At 36.3% G+C, this 19,976-nt stretch overlaps 1 protein-coding gene across 2 annotated transcripts in view; it reads left to right on the top strand.

Moving 5' to 3' along the window:
- LOC140155722 (oxysterol-binding protein-related protein 6-like) overlaps positions 1-19,976 on the top strand; it is a 95,309-nt gene that overhangs the window by 6,854 nt on the left and 68,479 nt on the right. For both annotated transcript variants that reach the window (XM_072178656.1, XM_072178655.1), the window contains exons 3-9: positions 5,092-5,316; positions 6,246-6,299; positions 7,000-7,125; positions 7,768-8,047; positions 8,611-8,708; positions 13,905-13,919; positions 16,999-17,079. In XM_072178656.1, the coding sequence (XP_072034757.1) occupies positions 5,092-5,316; positions 6,246-6,299; positions 7,000-7,125; positions 7,768-8,047; positions 8,611-8,708; positions 13,905-13,919; positions 16,999-17,079 (879 nt within the window). The remainder of the gene's footprint in view (positions 1-5,091; positions 5,317-6,245; positions 6,300-6,999; positions 7,126-7,767; positions 8,048-8,610; positions 8,709-13,904; positions 13,920-16,998; positions 17,080-19,976) is intronic.

Genomic DNA, 19,976 nt, shown 5'->3' with positions numbered 1-19,976 from the left:
CACATGTATTAGAAAATTAAATCACAAGTCATACAATACACAGCACTATGCCACTTTCTTTGAAATCTGCGTCAATAATAGAATATCGATTTCAATCAAATTGAATACATCGCTCCATATTGAGTTAGTAGTTCACCACTTAGCGATCCAGTGATTGATCGCTAGCCAATCAGATAGAACTCCTTTTCTTTCGTTCAGTGAAATACTACTCACCCATCGCTCACCAATGGAGTATTAAGTTTATATTTATAATATAGGGTGTCGACACTGCCCCGTTTTTCCATTATTTTTCTTTAAATTTTTGGAAAAATTTTTCAAATTTTTTTTGAAAATTTTGTATCAACTTTTATATCTTGACCCAAATTTTTTCTCAATCTCACTGAATGACCCCCTTTTTTGGTACATGGTAAGATTTTCCCCAGTCTCACAAAATACCCCTTTTTGGGGGGGCTTTTCACTAAAAGACCCCCCTTTTCGGTGTCTAGGCTCTCACCGAAAGACCCCTAGTTTCGAACTGCTGTCCGCACATCCCCGTCACCTGCCCCCACCTCCCCACCCCCCGGGTGTGTACACAGGTGTATGTGTAATGTGTATGTTATTGTAATGTACTTGTGTCTTCTATTTTGGTTAGGTTTTCTTAAAAATTCAAAATGCCATACATGGGGAGATCCGAGTGACATATCTTGGAAGAGATTCTCAACCTGATTAGAGTTTTTAGCAAAAAATGTGCTAATTAAATAGCTAATTTCTTTTTGTTTGATCTGGTCCATGGGGGCCAAAGGCTGCAAATATGAAACTGAGATAAAGGTAAAAATATGGTGTAAAAAACAATAAAATACATACATTTTGTAAGGAAATAGACATCAAAAAACTTCATAACTTTAGAACCAAGTATGCTAGACCTTTGGTGTTTTCATACTTAAAGGATAGCCTGTTGCATGTATAATGTAATAATTACAGTAACTCAATTTTCAAAAATGCCTCCTTTGGCCCCATGGACCAGATCGTGTCACATATACCGTATACTAGTATTTTTTCCCAATTTTGTTTGTTTTTATTTTATTATTTTCAATATCCCCACCCCAGCTGGATTACAACTTACCGTACTGACTCGAGTATAGTCCCACTCCGTTTTTGGGTGAACATTTATCAAAATTGGGGGGTGGGGCTATACTCGAATTTCAAAAAACATTTTTTATTTTATTTTTCGGTTTTGGAGTGTCCCTGGACCTAGAGCTAAATGCTAGGATCATTCATGGCTGACTTATAAATTTGTAAATGTTATACACTATTAATGATTTCAAAATGGATACAAATTCAATGCAATTTGAAATCATAGAGTATGACATGAATACAAATTGATTCAAAACATGTCATAGACCTAATTTTTTTTTTTTTTTTTTTGAAGTCAACCTTGATTGACCCTAATGATTTCTGTAAATATTTCATTGGTAAAGTAGAAACAATTCGTGCTGATGTTGATGCTGTCCATGCTACCTCTTCAAACACCACTTCTCAATGTTCTACATCTAGCACATTGCAATGCTCGCTTGACAAATTTGAAGTTGTGTCTGAAGAAGAGTTATCTAAAATAATAACGCCATGGACCTCCAAGTCATGTGACCTAGACCCCCTCCCGACCTGGTTGTTAAAGAAACATATCCATATCTTTCTCCCTATTCTTACTAAGATCGTCAATAACTCCCTCCTTTCTGGCTGCTTTCCTGCTGAACTACGAGGGCTACCATCACGCCTGTGCTAAAAAAGGTGTCCCTTGACAAACAGCAGCTCTCGAACTACCGGCCTGTCTCCAATCTGGCCTTTGTTGGTAAACTGATTGAGAAGGTTGTCAGTGTTCAGCTCACCGAGTATGTTGAGTGCAATAAACTGGCTGAGCCTTTGCAGTCAGCGTGTCGGGCTGCTCACAGCACCGAGACAGCACTCTTGGCTGTTCATAATACCATCCTCAGAGCTATTGATGACAACAGGGCTGTCTTTGTGGTGTTACTGGACTTGACTGTCAGATTTGATACGGTGGATCACCGTATTCTGTTGCAGCGTTGAGCTGAAGAATTTGGCATCATTGGTGATGCCCATAGAGTGTTCCAGTCCTACCTTGAAAATCGCAGTAGTCAGGTCTTTGTGAAGGGATGCTATTCTGATAGGGTTCATCTGCCTTATGGTGTCCCCCAGGGATCGGTCATTGGCCCGATATTGTTCACCTATTACACTCATGCCATCGGGAACATTATTCGTAATCATGGCCTCCAATATCACCTCTATGCTGATGATGTTCAGCTGATTATCACCTTTAATCCTGCCATCCCGGTTGATGCAGCTTGTGCCTTGTTCAAACTTTCCAACTGCATCCATGAGCTACAAACTTGGCTCACCAGTAACAAGCTCAAGCTCAATATGGCGAAGACTGAGTTTTTTACTGCCTCTTCTGATTATCACTACATTAATCTCAAGCATCTCACCCTTTATTTGGATGGGTTGGAGATCTCTGTATCTTCATCCATAAAGAATTTAGGGTCATTTTTGACCATGACATGAAGATGTCCAGTTATGTTGCACATTTGTCCAAAACTTTGAACTGGCAGATTGGTAATATTTGGAGGATTAGGCGATTCCTAAGTTTTGATGCGTGTACCAATGCGGTTAGGACTCTTGTCCTGTCCAAGATTGATTACTGCTCCTCCTTGCTTAATGGCATCTCCCAGAAAAACCTCACCCGCCTACAGCTTCTCCAGAACAAGTGCGCCAGACTCATTTTCAGAGAACCAAAATATACGCATACTTCTCCTTTGCTTCATAGTCTGCACTGGCTTCCAGTTGCTAAACGTGTCCAGTTCCGCACTCTCGTCCATGTTTATAAGGTTCTTGCTTCATCTACACCTGAATACCTGTCGCCCATCCTTCACACCCGTCATTCTGGGTACTCTTTGCGCTCTACTGCTGCCACTTGTCTTTCCATTCCAAGATCCCACAAGTTGGCTGGTGACAGAGCATTTTCCATCATTGCCCCTGTTCTATGGAATGGCTTGCCTTCCCACATTCGTGACTCTCCCAATGTCCAAACTTTCAAAAAGAACCTAAAACTCACCTTTTCACCTAATGTTTCCTCCCTCTTGCATTTTTCCTTTTCCATAGCGCTTTGTTTCTTCATTTAAAAAGCGCTCTCTAAATCTGTGTATTATTATTATTATTATTATCTTAGCATTTAGCTCTCCAGTCCAGGGACACACATTTTTTTTTTTTTTTTTTTTTTTTTTTTTTTTTTTTTTTTTTTACAATTTCTGAAATTTTTCTAAAATTTGGAAGTGGAACTTTACTCGAAAGTGAAACTATACTCACGTCAGTACGGTACTAGGGGAATTTGCACATTTTTACTTCTGTATTGTTGATCTTTTTGTCTTTTTTTATTTATTTGCAGTTGCAATAGATAGCATTTAATTGTTGATTGAATTCTGCTAGTAGACTACATGTACATACATGTACCAACAGGATAATTTGAAAATGGTTAGCAATGAATGCTAATGAAATTATCTTGCTTGCATAAGAGCAGATGCATAAATTGCATAGCCCTGACAAAAATAGGTTTCATTAATATCGATTGATTCTTACATGGGAAACATAATTAATAAGGTTCTAAAGTAACTGGTTAAAAAATCATGATGTACATTATAATTACCTACAATTGATGTACATGTATTACCTACAGTGGGTTTAAACCAGGACAATTAGGATTTTAATGCTCTGCATACTGGCCATACATTGTACATGTAGGCTTCAAAATAAAAATTTGCTTAAAGATTCAGTGCAGTTTCTTCAAAGGGTCTGCACTAATTAGGCATTTAGAAATGTAAGTTAGGGTTGTTGCTACAAGTTTAATGTATCCTGTATTGCATGTAGTATTTGATATCAGGTCAATTCATATCTATTGAACCACAGAAGTGAAAGTTCTTTTTGTTGGATATACTGAAATTATTGACCATATTCTGCAGCTGAACAGGGTTGTGAAGTTTTTTATGTTTTACATGACTGATAGTGACATGCATGATAAGGTTCTAATTTTTTGCACAGATATACATGCATGTATTTCTTCAGACTATAGGCTGAACCCGATAAAAAAATTGAGTTAGCTTGAAATTCCCCATGACAAGGAACTTACTGCTAATTTGTCTTGTTGTAACCCGTACGAAACTTGGGTAGCTGATCCTGGTTGGGAAGGTTATTTGTGGAATGTCTAGGGTGTGCGCTCTTGAAGCAGCAAAGTCCCTGATTTATTGTTTAATGGTTTATGGAATGATGTGGGGCTGTAGTGGACAGCGACAACCTGTAAAGTGTGCTGAGGCTTGTGGATCAACATGTAGGCGTTGTGCCTGTGTTTATAAATCACTGCACTTTTTTCTTCTTTTTTTTAAAATCGGATCAGCCTGATGGGTCATTTGGTACATGTAGAACATCAAAGCAGTAGAAATTAGAATACATGTGTAAAAAAAATCACAGATTTGGAGTCCCTTTTTTTTTAATTATGATTTTAAGACACAATAAAATATTGGATCTGATATCAATGTAATGATATATGAAATGGATATTGGATTGGATGACAAAAGTCAATACAGTTCAGTCCTAAAACAATACATAATTTCAGAAAATAAGTGGCTGCAAAAAAATATTTTATGATTTTGGTTGAAAAATTGGAAATTTCAATTAAATAAAATTCCTGTTGATGGAATATTTTGTTAATGAGATATGATGAAATTTTGATATGCATGTAAGAAAAACAATATCAAGAAACTATTTTAAAAATTCCAAATTGCAAATGCATGCTCTTAAAAACATTAAGTACAGTACATGTAGTTACTTTTGGTTGTAAGTTACACTTACATGTATTGCAGCACTTGACTCTAGGTCAAGGGACTGTCCAAATCTCAAAAAAAATTAAATCACAAAATATTTTAAAACAAACAAAAATTTTATTATTTTTTTCCAAATGTCAAAAAACGCATTTGGAGTCAAAATATGTGAATTGCGCTGCAAAACTTATGCCTTATTCTTATTGTTATATTAATTTTTGTGAAGCAGACACTCACTGATGGTAACCAGACTGACACAGTAGACTCCAGATTAACCACTGGAATGGAATCCATTCAAAGTACTTTGACATCAGCATCAGGAACTACAGACAAAAAGTCACCCAAGCTGCTACCACTTATCTTCCAAAAAGGAGCAACAGTGGATAGGGAACCAGGCAAAATTGAAGGCTATCTGCTGAAGAAGCGTAAACGTCCAATGAAAGGTTGGCATAAGGTAGGTCTCATCGAGAATTATAATAATCTTGCTTTGTGTGAAAATCTGGAGTGTCTGATTTGAAACTGAAAGGTGAAATAAATAACCTGAACTTGCAAAAATGTAGGGTAATGTGCTCAGGATCATCATGGGGCCCACTCCTGGGCCACATTGGAAATCTAAGGGCTACATCTGACTATGATTTTGTAGTGAGCCTTGTGGCTTGTGTCCTTAAGTGTTGAATGCTAAAAGTAGTTGAAGATGGTTGATCAATAGTGCCCACCCCAACATTGCATGGAAGGAAGAGGTGTGAGCAAGCAAAAAAGTATAAAGACATCAATTATGAAACATGGTATTTCCCACCTGCACCATGCATTAAACCTGAAGAAACATGGTGTTTGAGCAATTTAGCACAACTTTCCAGTTGAATAAGAACCACCAGCACTAGCTGGCTGTACCTGCTAGACCACAGTATACCCAAGGTGTTTTACTTGCCGTTTTTTTCCCTATCAACATGTCGGAAAAAGTTGTCAACATGTCGGGAAAAGTTGTCAACGTAAAACTCAGTCAAGAATATCAATGAAGTTGAATAAACAATTTTATGCAACAGTAAAGACATTGTGCCACAGTAAATGCATATATTCTATGCATAATCTTTAATGCATGACATAATGGCGATCAGTACAATGAACAACGGTCACATCTTTCGAAAAATCACGCTTAAAATTGTTTTTCGAGTATGTCTTTTTCATAATTTTACCACTATTTTGTAAGTAACATGTGTCATAATGTTGATAAATGTTGTAATCCAAATTTTATATCGACATCAACTTTTTCTGATGTTGACAACATGTCAACATAATTGCATGTCGATGACAGCACTAGTTAGTAGTATGCCATATACCTGCTTGAATAAAACAAGCAAATATGTTCTTTGTTTTAATTTTCAGAGATATTTTGTTCTGGAGAAGGGTATGCTTACTTATGGCAAGAGCCCTGGAGAGGTAAGATTATAATACAGTGTCAGTAAGCATGCTTGCCTGACTATATCAGTTAAGTTAATATATTATTACACTTCATAAATATATTATTAAGCTAATCATGCCAATGTACCAATGGTTTCTATCATAGAAATTGGGCAAATTAATTGTCCAGAGTTACTGACTACGGGCCTATCAGCCCTCACCCTCCGTGTTCGGGGTGAAAGGCCCATTGGCCAATAACTCGGGGTGGGGGGATATAGTTCCTGCTGGTTCCTGGGTGTCATCTATGAGGCGATAGACAGCAGTGGCTACATTGTCGCGGAACACGCTTGTCGAGGCGCATTATGTATGTAACATGTTGTAGGCGTATGCCTACTGTAATACGTGCAGCTGAAGTTGTTTTAATTTTAGAATAAGGGGAGTTTTCATGACATTAACTTTGCTAAATGAAATAATTATTAATTACTGAAATAATATCTAACTGTAAAAAACAAGAATAAATAATTGGAATTTTTGTTTTTAGTGTCCTCTAACATGTCACAGAGGATAGGCAGTTTCACTATATTATCATAATGTATGCTGGTTGCACCAGCATACATTGCTCAAAACATTGCACCTGCCTATGCTCTGGAGGATAGTAAAAACAAAAATTCCTGTCATTTATTCTCTGAATGAGTAAGGCTAAGCACTATGTTTGAAATTGGTGTAATTTTAATTGCAGCTCATGAGAGGCAAAATCAGCGGTACCATTGATGTTGGATTTGCTGTGGTGTCAACTGAGGTAGAAAGTGACCAGAAATCCAAGAGGATAGACCTTGACACAGAAGAGTTTCTATATCACGTCAAGGTTTGTAAAGTGAACAGTTTTTTAATTTTTTTTTTATTTATTATTTATTTATGACATCTTTAGAGAGGGTAGCAGTTCCGAAGCATTGCTTACCATGGGCCCTGTTGGATGTATGTAATCGGAACATATTGGGACTGTCAGGCGTTTGCACCCTACTCTTTTCGAAACTGGCTGTGATGTTAATATACATGTTATAGAGGTACAAGTACGACTCTCCATACATGGGACCGACGAGTTAATGTCCCCTCCAAAGAATGGAGCACTCATGGTTCCTTTACCACATTCGTAATGGAGAGAGTGGAAATCTGAATTTAAGATTATAAAAGGATTAATCAAGCTTTAATCATTCTTTAAGACCAAAACCAAAAAATGTAATCTAAATTGTCAACATTTTTATGAAAATTTACTTCATACAAAACTTTGAATTCATCCCACATCTTCACAGCATGATTACAATCCCCAAAAAGATGCCTATAAATGTATGTCTCAGGAAAATTCTCACAATGTGTGCAGGTTTCAGTGAAGTCATCTTAACATAGTAGATCTACATCCATATCTTAAACTAAACATTGTAATTAAGTCAAACAGGCAAGAGCACTGTTAATTATGAACCATACAAATATGATTCTTTTTGTTTTGTAGGCAACATCGTACGAAGCATTCAAAGCATGGCGTGGTTGTATCCAGCAGCACCAGCAATTCCGTCAACAAATAATAAATGCGCCATTGCTTCCAGATGACCCTCTGAGTAGCGGGGTGGGAAGTCCAACCAGCGAGGTCACATTGAAAGCTATGACACTAGAGAGACGTCGGCAAAGTCTGCGTAAACAACACTCCAAGTTCCGTGCCAGTACTATGTCATCACCCTGGATGACTGCAGAGAGAAGAACAGAATCATCAGACTTGGATAAGATAGATACAGGTCAGGTCACAGACACAAAATAGTGGGCTAATACATTTGAAATTCACCCTCCCCCCTCCCCCTGAAGACTTCACTGTCATCTCAAATCCAGGTGCACCTTACGTTTAATCCAGCTGAAAATGTTTGCTAGTTTTATATTAAATTCACTTTGAAAATTACTGAAATTTGTAAAACAATTATTTCCTGTAGAATAGTGATTAGCTATCATTCAGAAGTTGCTGGTAGCCTTGTACAAACACAAATGATGTGGGCATTATTTGTTTATTAATGATGAGGCTAATCTTTCACTGAACGTTTATTGTGCAGAGGCATGCTACACTATATGTTTGTTCTGAGGTTGTGAGAAACACATTTGGAAAGAAAGCACAAATTAAAAACTTTTTCAGAAATTTAGAGAGGAGAGCATATTAATCATGGAAAAATGTCCACTTGCACCCTTGCAGAAGAATAGAAATGTACAATTAATTGGAATCTTTTTTAAAATTATGTGGGGTTAATATTCTCACAACCATAACGCCATGAAAACTAACATCTTCATCTTATCATTTTGTCTATCGCTATAGAGCTTGCTGATGCTGAGAACAACATCGTTAGTCTATCCAATGTACTACAAGATCTACTGAATCAGGAGCTACCACCATATGCTGATGGATTTTTTGAGGTAATTCATTCTTTCATTTTCATCCTTGGTTAGTTTTTCATGTTCTTAATTAGGAATACACACAAAAAACAGTTAAAGCCTGTTATTAGACTTAGCATAGTGGTCATCCTTTTCATGATTTACGACTACAAACCTTAAAGTTGGTCTTAACCCTGGAATTATAGAGACCTTGGGGCTTAGAACTGCAAATTATTTATAAACATTTTGTTTTGTTTTGTTTCATTTTGACCAACAGTGGTTGAAATTTGGATGAAAATCATCCTTTTTTTTATGAATTTTTTTACAAAACTTAGCATTTTCAACAATATTTGGTGAATATTTCTCAAAGTTGGTCAAACTTGTAAAAAGTGTTAACTTGACTTTGAGTAATTACTGAATTTTTTTTGTTTTGTTTTTAAAAATTTGAGCAAAAAAAAATTGTTTAGGGGATTTTCTCCAAAACAGCATTTTTACCCGAATTTGACGTCATAATTTGATTTGTCAAATGTTTGCCATTATAAGTAATCTACACTTTTATTTAAAGTCTGCACAAAAAGTAACTCAGCTGTTTTAAATACGCCTATAGCTTCAGAACTAATAATTATTTTTACAATATTTCAACATAGAGAGAAGGATAATTTATTTATGCGCATTTTGATACCCCATTTGTCAAATTTTGTTCAATATTAACAAATCAGTAGTGATTTTAAAGAAGAATACCCAAATTTAAAAGTTGCAGTTTACAGCGATCAATGGTTATTATGCTAGCACTGTAGCGCGTAAAGCCCTCCATTATCTTCGCTTACTTCAAATCAATACAAATAGCTGCAACTTTTAAAAACGGGTATCTTTCTTTCAAAAGACTGCTGTATTGTTAATATTGAACAAAATTGGACAAATTGGGTATCAAAATGCGCGTAAATAAATTATCCTTCTTTTTATGTTGAAATATTGTGAACATAATTATTCGTTCTGAAGCTATAGGCGTATTTATAACAGCTGAGTTACTTTTTGTGCAGACTTTACTTTAGACCAACAATTTAGCAGTTAAGATGCCCAAAAGTTTCCATATTTACAAGGTTAAGACCAACCTTAAGGTCGTTAGGCTATTATAGTCCAACATCTTTACAAACGATTTACCATTGCCAGTTTTGCCACAGATGTTACGTTTTCAGTTCCTCGCAGCCAACAGCCAGCCTTTTAGTGTTGAGAGGTAAAGCCAAATTTTTGTCCCCATTTTTAGTCATTTTAATGACACTTTACTCTTTGTTGTCCTGATAATTTCTGTGGGGTAGTTTATCCCCCCCCGGCTCCTCCCCCCCCACTGCTCACAGTAACTTTTGTTCTCCAGCTCAAGTGATTAGTGATTAGCTTTAATTTTGTGCTGAAGTGTTTAGCTTTGTTCTCTATCTTGACATTTTACACAGCAAGACATCAAACTATTATAGCAGTGCCTTCTGGTGACATAAGTCAATTTAATTTTATTTCATTTTATTCTTAAAGGTAAAAGTTTTTTTATTAGTATTTCATATGGAATATTAGGGCTGTAAACTAATAGAAAGTTTCAATAATTGTAAGGAAATGTTGGTATTAATGTCACAAGGGGCTCACTCAGTTATCCATGAAAGACTATGTACCTTGTTATTATTGTCATTACATGGTGTTTGTACAACACACATTGCCTTACGTAAGTAGCTGATTCTGTGTGTAGACCCAAGAGTCTAGGTGGTTCATATGATGCAACAAGATCACATTTGTCCTGCGCATTGAGTATGAGACATAATCATCGTTCATCTGATCAAGAGTGTAATGAATAATGATCAAAATAAGTTTCTTTGTGTGGCCTCTGTGCATTTCAGTTTTGGAAGAAATTGGTGTTTTATAATTTTTATATTCAGAAAAAGATTTTTAAAATGAAAAAACCTCAAACTAGTGTAAACCTATGAAACCATTGTAACAGAGATTTTTTTTACATTTCCAGGATTAGCTGATGAAATTTGCTATAATAGAAAACAAGGAAAAAATGACAAAAAAATTATAATATGGTGATACTACTTTAACCCTTGCTGTAGCCTTTCCACAGTTGTACACTTAATTTTTTCACAATTTCTACTGTTCACAAAACGTGCAAGTAATTTGGACAGAACACAATAGCATCCGTACATTATATACTGTTATCATGCATGCCTTAAATGTATGTTAAACAATATGCCTATATTTGCAATAAATGTTAATGGCCACATTCATTGCAACATGTGTTCAATAGGCATGATAGGGGAAAAGAGAGTTCAGGGAAAATATATTGATTGTTATTGATTTCATACCAGCATAACAGCAGAGAACATGGAGCAAAAAGACAGCTGATTTACAAAATACAAAATGTATCTACAATAATAATTGACATATACAGCGACTGCTGCTATGTATAAAAAATGTCTTTTTAAAAGGCCATCCTCATATCAGGGAATAAGTCAAGATTGGAATTTATCCATGTAAATTCTGTCAGCCCTCAAATTAACGGTGTCTGGTGAACTAGCTGATTGGGAGGGCCCCTTTAGCTAATGCTGCTAAGCTACTTTTAATTATTCTGGATCATAATGAGTGATGTGAACATGTTAAATTGCAGGCAGCCAGACTATACCCCAGAACAAATTGTCAGGCGAGTGCAAGATAGTTGTGTCTGTAATGGTTGCCTCAAGTTAGATTATGAAATATTGGCAAAGACATCCAAAAATTTAATAAATGTGATGCGATCAAGTAAAATAAGTCGGAACTCAGATATATGAAATTTTCAGTTTCTTATAGGATAATAAAAAGCATTTACAAATCTGGATTTTGCAGAAAACCCCTTTGAAATTGAACAACCAGTTCCCAACATATGAGCAATTAAAGAGTTTCCAAAACAGCAGGAAACAAAATGAAATATTTCCTTTGTATGGCTATATCTCAAAATCAATATATCCTAGTTCTGACCGATTTTGCTTGATCGCATCACAAATGTGTATCTGATGAGGCAGCATAGGATTGTTCATAAGATGATTACAGTGCTCTAGGAAAATTCTCAAGCTCCACTATCCTCCCAGTTGACACCTGAACATTGCTATAAATTTTATATGACCAAAGGCAGCTATTGCACCTGCTACTTGTTTACACTTACATGACGAAATCCTCATCAGCACATTAAAACAACATGTAGACTCATTAAGATATATCAAGTGTGCCTTCTGGGGCCAACACACAACTCTGGTGTATTCATAATGGTGTGACTGAACTGTAGGAAAGGGTTATTTTAATTGAAAGTTTGCATATCCATGATGTGATCATGGAAAAATTGTGAAAGAACTCTACAGGGTTTTAAAATTGGGTTAAATGATGCATTTTCGGGCTCTGATTTGTAGCTCTTTGTGGGGAAATTTGTTTAAAAAAATGAATATTAATTCTGTCAAAATATAGCAACTCCCCATTTTGGTGCCGATTTGAAGCCAATTAATTGTAGTGCTGCTCATAATTATAATATGCATGCATTTTCTCTAAAGATTTTTTGTTTTTCAAAAGTAAAAACAGAAAAATGAGCTCTATATTTCAAACAGATTGAAATATTTATAATATTTTAATTAATGTTTGTTTTTTCACACAGTATATGAAACAGTTCAGTCCAGATAGTCCAACTAGCTCCAAGTCTGTGCAAAAAATGTTTGCTAAGGCCCAGGCAAGATGAGTTCCAATATTATATGAAACACGGTGATGGGCAATTTATTTGACTTAATAACCATTTAAATGGACATAGGACATAAGCTATTAGTACATTATGTATGACAGCATAGGACAATCCAATACGCATGACCCATAATTGAATTGGGCTCTACTGAATCTGGAAATGGGTTATTCCAGTTGAAATACATACACCTCATATTTAAGGCATGGCCTTATCTCCCACAATGGAATTGTGAATTTCAAATGGAATCACCCATTCTGGCAGTCCCATTTGAAATTCTTACTCCCTGGGTGTGAGATTAAGGTCATGTCTTCCATAGGGGGTATATATATGAATTTCAAATGGAAAAGTACTTTGTCAGCCCACAGTTGTTGAGTGTGTCCAATGGGGTTGTGTAGCAAGATACGCGTCTGCTGATTTCACCTTATCATCAGCTGTTTAACATAACGAATATCAACATGTAGTAATGTCTTTGTTAATATGTTGTTATGTTAAACAGCACATGTTATGTCCATTTAAATGTTTCATTTTGGAGTAGGGGTTAGTTAGTTATTTTCCTGGAAGTATATATCTTGCTAGTTCTTAATGGTATTACACATCTTTGATATCACGCATGCATGCACACAACTTACCATATATACAACTAACATAGCCATACATGTATTTTTAGCAACATATGATATCCGACGCTCCCCCTTATTACTGCTAATGCTTCCCCATCATCCTTGAAACTAATCATGACCATGTACAGTTGTGTAGCATAGTCAAGTGTTGAGTGTCATGGTTGTCACTGACCCAAACATCATGTTAAATTAAAGTACACTTGAATGATGGATCAGACCACATCCAGATACAACATTCAACACCTGATCCACAGCATAATGTAACGAAATATATTTAAAACTCAAGACCACACGCTCAGATGGATCCAATGTTGCATCTTAATTCAAGAGGCATAGTTTTATCAATAAACATTGTATTGGAAACTCATGGGTGTCAGTCATTTTGATAAACATTGTAACAAATAATAATTGTTACTACCCCCAAACAATTGCCTCAAAGCTTAGGGGCTCTCTGGTAAAACAATATATAATATTATGAAGGCACAGGTGGGTTGTTGCAATCTTGGTGAATGGTGTTTTTTTTTCTTCTTTTTTTTTTTGGTGTTTTTTTTGGTTTTGCTGTATCTATAAAAGAGTATTAAAAAGTCAAGACACTTATGTGGGAAATTTGGCTTAATCTTTGCGGGAATCAAATATTATTTTTCTAGGCCTGGTGGCTGAGAAGTTATCTGTTATATCATGCTGCTTATAATTGATTTACAGTATGCTAAATTACACACAGATGTGGCCACGTTTGGTGTGGACTGTATATGTGTGCAACATATAATGCCATTAAAAAACATGTTGGTGATATAAATAGCTTTATCCATACCATAACATTTATATGTTTTTAAATTCTTGCAAAATGTCTTCATTTTATAATCCTCATCTTTTTCGCAGCCTGAAAAACCTGTTGTAAGTATATGGTATGATTAGAAATGTGTTATAGTTATGAACTGCATGATAAGGATATGTGTTAGTAGATGAAGATGAATGCTAGTGATATTTAACACCAAAAATATAGACTGATTTAACTTTTGATCCAAATGCAAGGAATTATTCCTACAAGTTCTTTGAATTTTAAGATGGCTGGTTTAGTAGTAAGAGTGAGACTGTGATGTGTATCATCAGGTCATGACCTTTTCACCTTAGACATGATCACAGTGTCAAAGACTTCTGGAAGTTTGTACCTGCCCCCATCTTTGTTAAGAGATGGCTGGTTAACTTTGGTTTGCACTGCCTCAAATCACCCGTGGTCTCTATTCTCTTGGTCGGGCTGACGTCACAAAGGGGAAATAGCCTTGTAAAACCCCCTTTCTCTAGCTGGTTGCTATGCGCGCGATTGTGCAAAGGGGACGAAGGGGACAATATTCCCGGATGTCCGACCGAGTGAATCCAAGATCTTGACCTGGCCCAAGTTCACAAAATGTCCGGTGACTCAATTGGAATGTGGTTTGAGACTTCTGATTTAGAAGAACTTGGTCTTCTATGTTCCAGAAAAGATGGAGTCTATGATACTGATCATGAAGGTCAAAAAGGTCACAACCCAATGATACACATCACAGTCGCACATTCGCTGATGAAAGATGGAGAGCCACCTGAAAATTCTGAGATGTGAATAATTTCTTGTGTTTGGATCAAACGTTTTCAACTTTCATCATTCAATAATACCAACACCCCGGACAAACACAGATAGATAATGGATATTATTGGCATTGCTGTGTTCTTTCCAATATGTTTGCTGTATTTGAGCATGCAATAGCGGTCCTGCATGCTTTTATTGATGACTTCAAAAAAGTGATTTGACCCAGTGACCCATACCGTAATGTAGTCTATTCAAGAAACTGTAAGGTTCAATCTATGATGCACATTTTATTATTTTCTGTGGAATAAATTGGTGTGTATGATCAGAGATATTGGTATGCTTCTGTTGAACAGAGTTTGGGGATTGGGCTGTGATCGTTGGTAACTACCTCACATCCAGAGCCTGTATTATGCGATGTGTAAATTGTTGACAACAGAAATTGCTCTCTGCAGACCAAATGACCAAGATTGAATCCCATGATCTGTAAATGTTGTTTTCCGTAGTTGATACAAAAGTGTTCCAAGACTTTCTCCATGATTGCAGTTTAAGATCTTTTATATAGCATGATTATTTGATGTCGGTTACATTCATATATCATTATCAGTATTGTGTATAACCCATTCTGTTGATGTGTCAATGATGATTTAATATGAATTATGTAATATTATGTAATTAAAATGTAATTCATTATAGGTTGGTTCATACTTAATGCTGTGTCTTCCCATTTTGTGATTTGCTCTCCCAGATTAACAAGCATGATATTAGATTCCTTGTGCATTGAAAGTGATTCATCATTGAAGAGAAGCTTGGTTGATCACTCAGTTGACATTGGTCAGAGTCATATTGGCTGATCAGCAAAGCGACTCACATGCATGCATAATTGCCTCAGAGCTTGAGAATTTATTTCAGGGTACCTATCATAACCATACATTCATTCATACAATACATATGAGGTGAGCGATTGCAAGTCGCCTCTCCATTGTACTCCTATCTCTTGTGGAGGTTTGCATGGTTAATGTCATCTTTGTGTCTTGAAAATTATACTACATGGAAGTAATGACTTGAAAATGGTGATTTACTGAGTTACACTAACTTTGGTGTCATGATATTTTTGAAGCAAAAATAACCAAGTTACCTAAATTAATCTTGACATCTGCCGTCAAATGTGCTAACTTCCTGAGATGATTTTTCAATATCATGTTGGGAATATGATTAAAGACAACACTGCACCTAAACAATGTTATAATGTCTAGGTTTTAGATATCTACCAGTTGTCTACAACTTGCTCACTTTACTGCATGACATCAAAAGCTTGGTAGCTTATCATTTTGTCTGCTGTAACTCAGGAAGTTAGATCTCACTTGATATGCCTGTCCCATGATCAGTTTGTGTAAGATTTTGTGTATCAGTAGTCAACATCTATTACCTGTGTTAATTGTATTTGCATGAATTACTAATCTGGCCAAATTATACATACAGAGGTAGAATGAATTCATTACTGGAGCATTGAAAAAAGAGGAACTCTAGAATGTTGTCATCACATATCAAGTTGCAGAGTCAAAGGGAAAAATTTGCATTGCACCTAAGCAACTTAAATTTGTGTGTATAAATACTGTTGCTTTGAATATCTCGGGTGTTTCAGCTGTCTTCTTGTTTTGGCTGATCCAGTTGAAATCCATACACCCCTTATGAAAGACATGACCTTTATCTCCCACACAGTGAGTGGATTTCAAATAGAGCCACCCATTCAGGTAACCCCATTTGAAATTCACAGTCTCTGTGTGGAAGATTGAGGTCATACATTCCATAGGGGGTGTATGGATTTCAACTGGAATACATTGTAGCCCATTTGAGCTGAGTGGAAACCATTATATAATTGATTAGGTAGTTCTGAATCCTCAGTGTCAAATGATTGCTGATTTGATTCCTTTTTCTGTGGTGCACCAGCTCAAATAGCCGGGAAATTTTGACTGAATCTTAATTACATTTACATTAACTGTTGTTATCAGTGGTGTAGCATCATTGGAGCACAGTGGCATCAATTTGAACATTTAGTAAATCCCATTAGGAAAATTGCCGAAAAATAGCTTGTGCCCCCCCCTCCCATCAGGCCTGGTGCCCCCAAATCATTGTTCTGTGGGTGCCCCCCCCATAGGATGACTCGCGCTATGTACACCACTGGTTGTTATAGTGTTTTTCTTCATAAATACCACTCTAAAAAATCTTACCCATCACATCATGAAACTACATTAGCTGTAGAAATGGAATTTGGTTTCTAACATTTATATCAAAGACATGACATTTTTTCCATCAGTAATATAAAACCATTTGTTACGTTATAGATCCAGTCAGCATAAAACCATAGTTCCAGTTATTAATTCATTGATATATGCTCTTACTCATTTGTAGGGGAGTGGTAGTTCCAATCCAGGTTCTCACCAAGGGTCAAATGAAGACCTTAGTTTTGGTGGTGCTGCAAAGAAAAAAGGGGTAACATTTCATGGCTCCAAATCTTTAAACAAGTCAACATTTGTTGTAGACTAAAACTAAGTAAAATAAAGATAGAGAATGTTGCCAAGAAGTCACCAAGCACTGTATAGCAGGAAATTGTTGCAAGGTTTGATTTTCGTGGTTAATTTTAAAACGCTAATGTTATAGCCCATGCACACAAATATTTTTGAGCCATACTATGTGTACATTGTACCTGTTTGAAACAAAGAATAAAAAGTAAACTGTTCAGAATGGTTAGAATTGCACAAAAAATAATGCCATTAAAACATCCTGTCATACAGTATTTGTTGTGAGGAATGTGTTATATTCTGATATCTGTATGCTTGTTTTGTAAAAATGCATATGTGACACAATCTAGTCCATGGGAGCCAAATGAGGCATTTCTGAAAATTGAATTATTATAATTATTACCTAATTAATACATACCTATTACAAACTTTAGGCTATCGTATACTGAAAACATGTTTCTTATTTTGTTTTTACTCCATATTTTTGCCTTTATTTCAATTTGAAATTTGCCACCTTTGGCCTCCATGGACCAATAGATCATGTCACATATTATTTCTTGTATGTGTTTTTAGTCCTCATAGACACTTGTTTTAAAGATTTGGGCCTTGAATTTATTACGCTTCATGTGTTGCTTTTTGTTCAAACACTGCAGCCAGTTGTGAAATCATCAACCACCATTATCTCATATTTTCACCGACTCCTTTGCAGCTTAATTGTCATTCAGTTTCATTGGCAGTTTCATTTAATGTGTCAAGAGTTTAGGGCAAGGAGGCCATACTTGTCTTCCTCGAGAGAGTAGCATCCCTGTGTGATACATATACGATGAAAGGCGGTGTATAGACTGTAGGGCGCAGACACTTCGCACCGCATCACACGCTATACAGTAAGCTAAAAAATTAAGGTACCAGTAAACAAAGACAGATATGTCATAATTGAACCTGCAGCCAATAGCTGCATCTTTTAGCTTCAATTTAAGACCTCATTCGTTGAAATTGTTCAAGAAATAAAGACACAGCGATCCCAAAACCCAAGGAAGATACCAATGTAAAAGTTGCAGTTTCCTTCATTGCATGCCCTATTGATTTGTACACAAAGCGTTCGTGAACAAGAGAACTAGCGCCGTGCTTTCACTGATTATAACACAAAAGTGCAAATTTTGATTTTGTTTCTTCATTAGGTTTTAGATCACCTTTTCTTTAATTCTCAACCAATTTCAACAAATAAGATCTTAAATCCGAGCTAAAAAGTACAGGTATTGACTGCCTGTTTTAATTTGGACATATTTGTCTTTATTTGGGATATACAGGGGTGAACACAACTGGTACCTTAATTCTTTGGCTTACTGTAGTTGCACCACCTACTGTCTCAAGGAAGCCATATATCTGCAATAGCTGCCATGTTTCCTATTGGGCTATTCCAGATGAATTCCGCACCCCCCCTATGGAAGACATTTGAAAAAAGTGCAGTTCCGGTTGGAATATGGGAGAAGCTCAAATTCCAGCTGGCATTTTAAGCATAGATTCCGCAGGAGGTACGGACATTTGGTACAATTCCGCAGGTTTAAATTATGCATAAAGCAGATAACAAATCAATAAATACATGAGAAGTCATAAAGACCCTATGGAAGACATTGACGTTTTTATAAATTCGCTGGAAGACGGACAAAATAGCTCTAATTCCAGCAGCTCCTAATTTCTAGTACCAATGACCCTATGGAAGACATTGGCATTTATGTGAATTCGCTGAATGGGAAAAAATGCTCCCATTCCAGATGGACCCTATGGAAGACATTTGCCTTACTTTCAAATCCGCTGGAAAATGGGAAAATGCTCAAATTCCAGTTGGACCCTATGGAAGACATTCGTCTTCCAATCAAATCCGCTGGAAAATTGGGAAAATGCTCAAATTCCAGCTGATTCGCTTTGAAATTGTTTATATTTAGAACACAAGCATGATCAAACCTATGTAAGGCTTAAAGGGGTGTGTCATAACAGCACTTTTGGGAATTGTAATAGTGCAGTATGACATCAACACAATGGAAGGCAAAACACCTTTCTTGTTTTATTTGTTTTAACAATTACATCATATTTTGCTTGAGTAATTCATTTTTTATTTTTTATAAGTACATATTTAAAAGCAAGAACTGACAGAAAATTAGGTATCAGATTTTTATATATTCACAGCCTGTGAAAACAATTACTTGTAGGCCTTACTCATGAACCACCAACAGTTGCAGGAGCATAGCATTTACGGTAAAAACTGAGCACAGTAAAAATCAAGCTCGGCTCTGTCCTCGATGTCAGTAGGCCTACCATCGCTAGACTATTTTCTCAGGGTGTGTACAGAGAAATTGCTGGTAGACTATTCATAATGTTGAGAGCACAAGCTCAATTATAGCCCCACCTTAGAGGGACCCTGGTGGGGCTCCAGGGTCGCAAAAAAGCCCTGGCGGGACAGATTGACAAGTTAGAATAGAATAGCAGCTGATTTGACACTGTATGATTTACAAAAATTAGGATAGAATAACAGCTCTGATCTTTGACGAAGTTAGATGCTAGGTGTACCAGCCACAATTTGCACGGGGGAAATATTTAAAGTTGTCCGGGTTGACCCTTTCCCAGAATTACTTTTATATACATATGTATGTATACTGGGATGAAATAGAAAATTGTCAAGCTTCGCAACCAATTTCAATACTTATATAAAATGGGCAAAAATGAGGTTTTGGATTGAGCTGAAACAGGGTCTAGATAATTTATATGAACAACTATAATTGTTCATTGTTCATATCTGGAGATGGCACTGCTAGATATACTGTAGAGTTCTGAAACCTTGGCCCTCTGAAAAGGACTTCTCTATGGAAAGAT

Source organism: Amphiura filiformis, chromosome 6 (assembly GCF_039555335.1).
Source record: "Amphiura filiformis chromosome 6, Afil_fr2py, whole genome shotgun sequence".
NCBI classification, from domain to species: domain Eukaryota; kingdom Metazoa; phylum Echinodermata; class Ophiuroidea; order Amphilepidida; family Amphiuridae; genus Amphiura; species Amphiura filiformis.
This window is presented reverse-complemented; position numbering and strand designations above follow the sequence as displayed.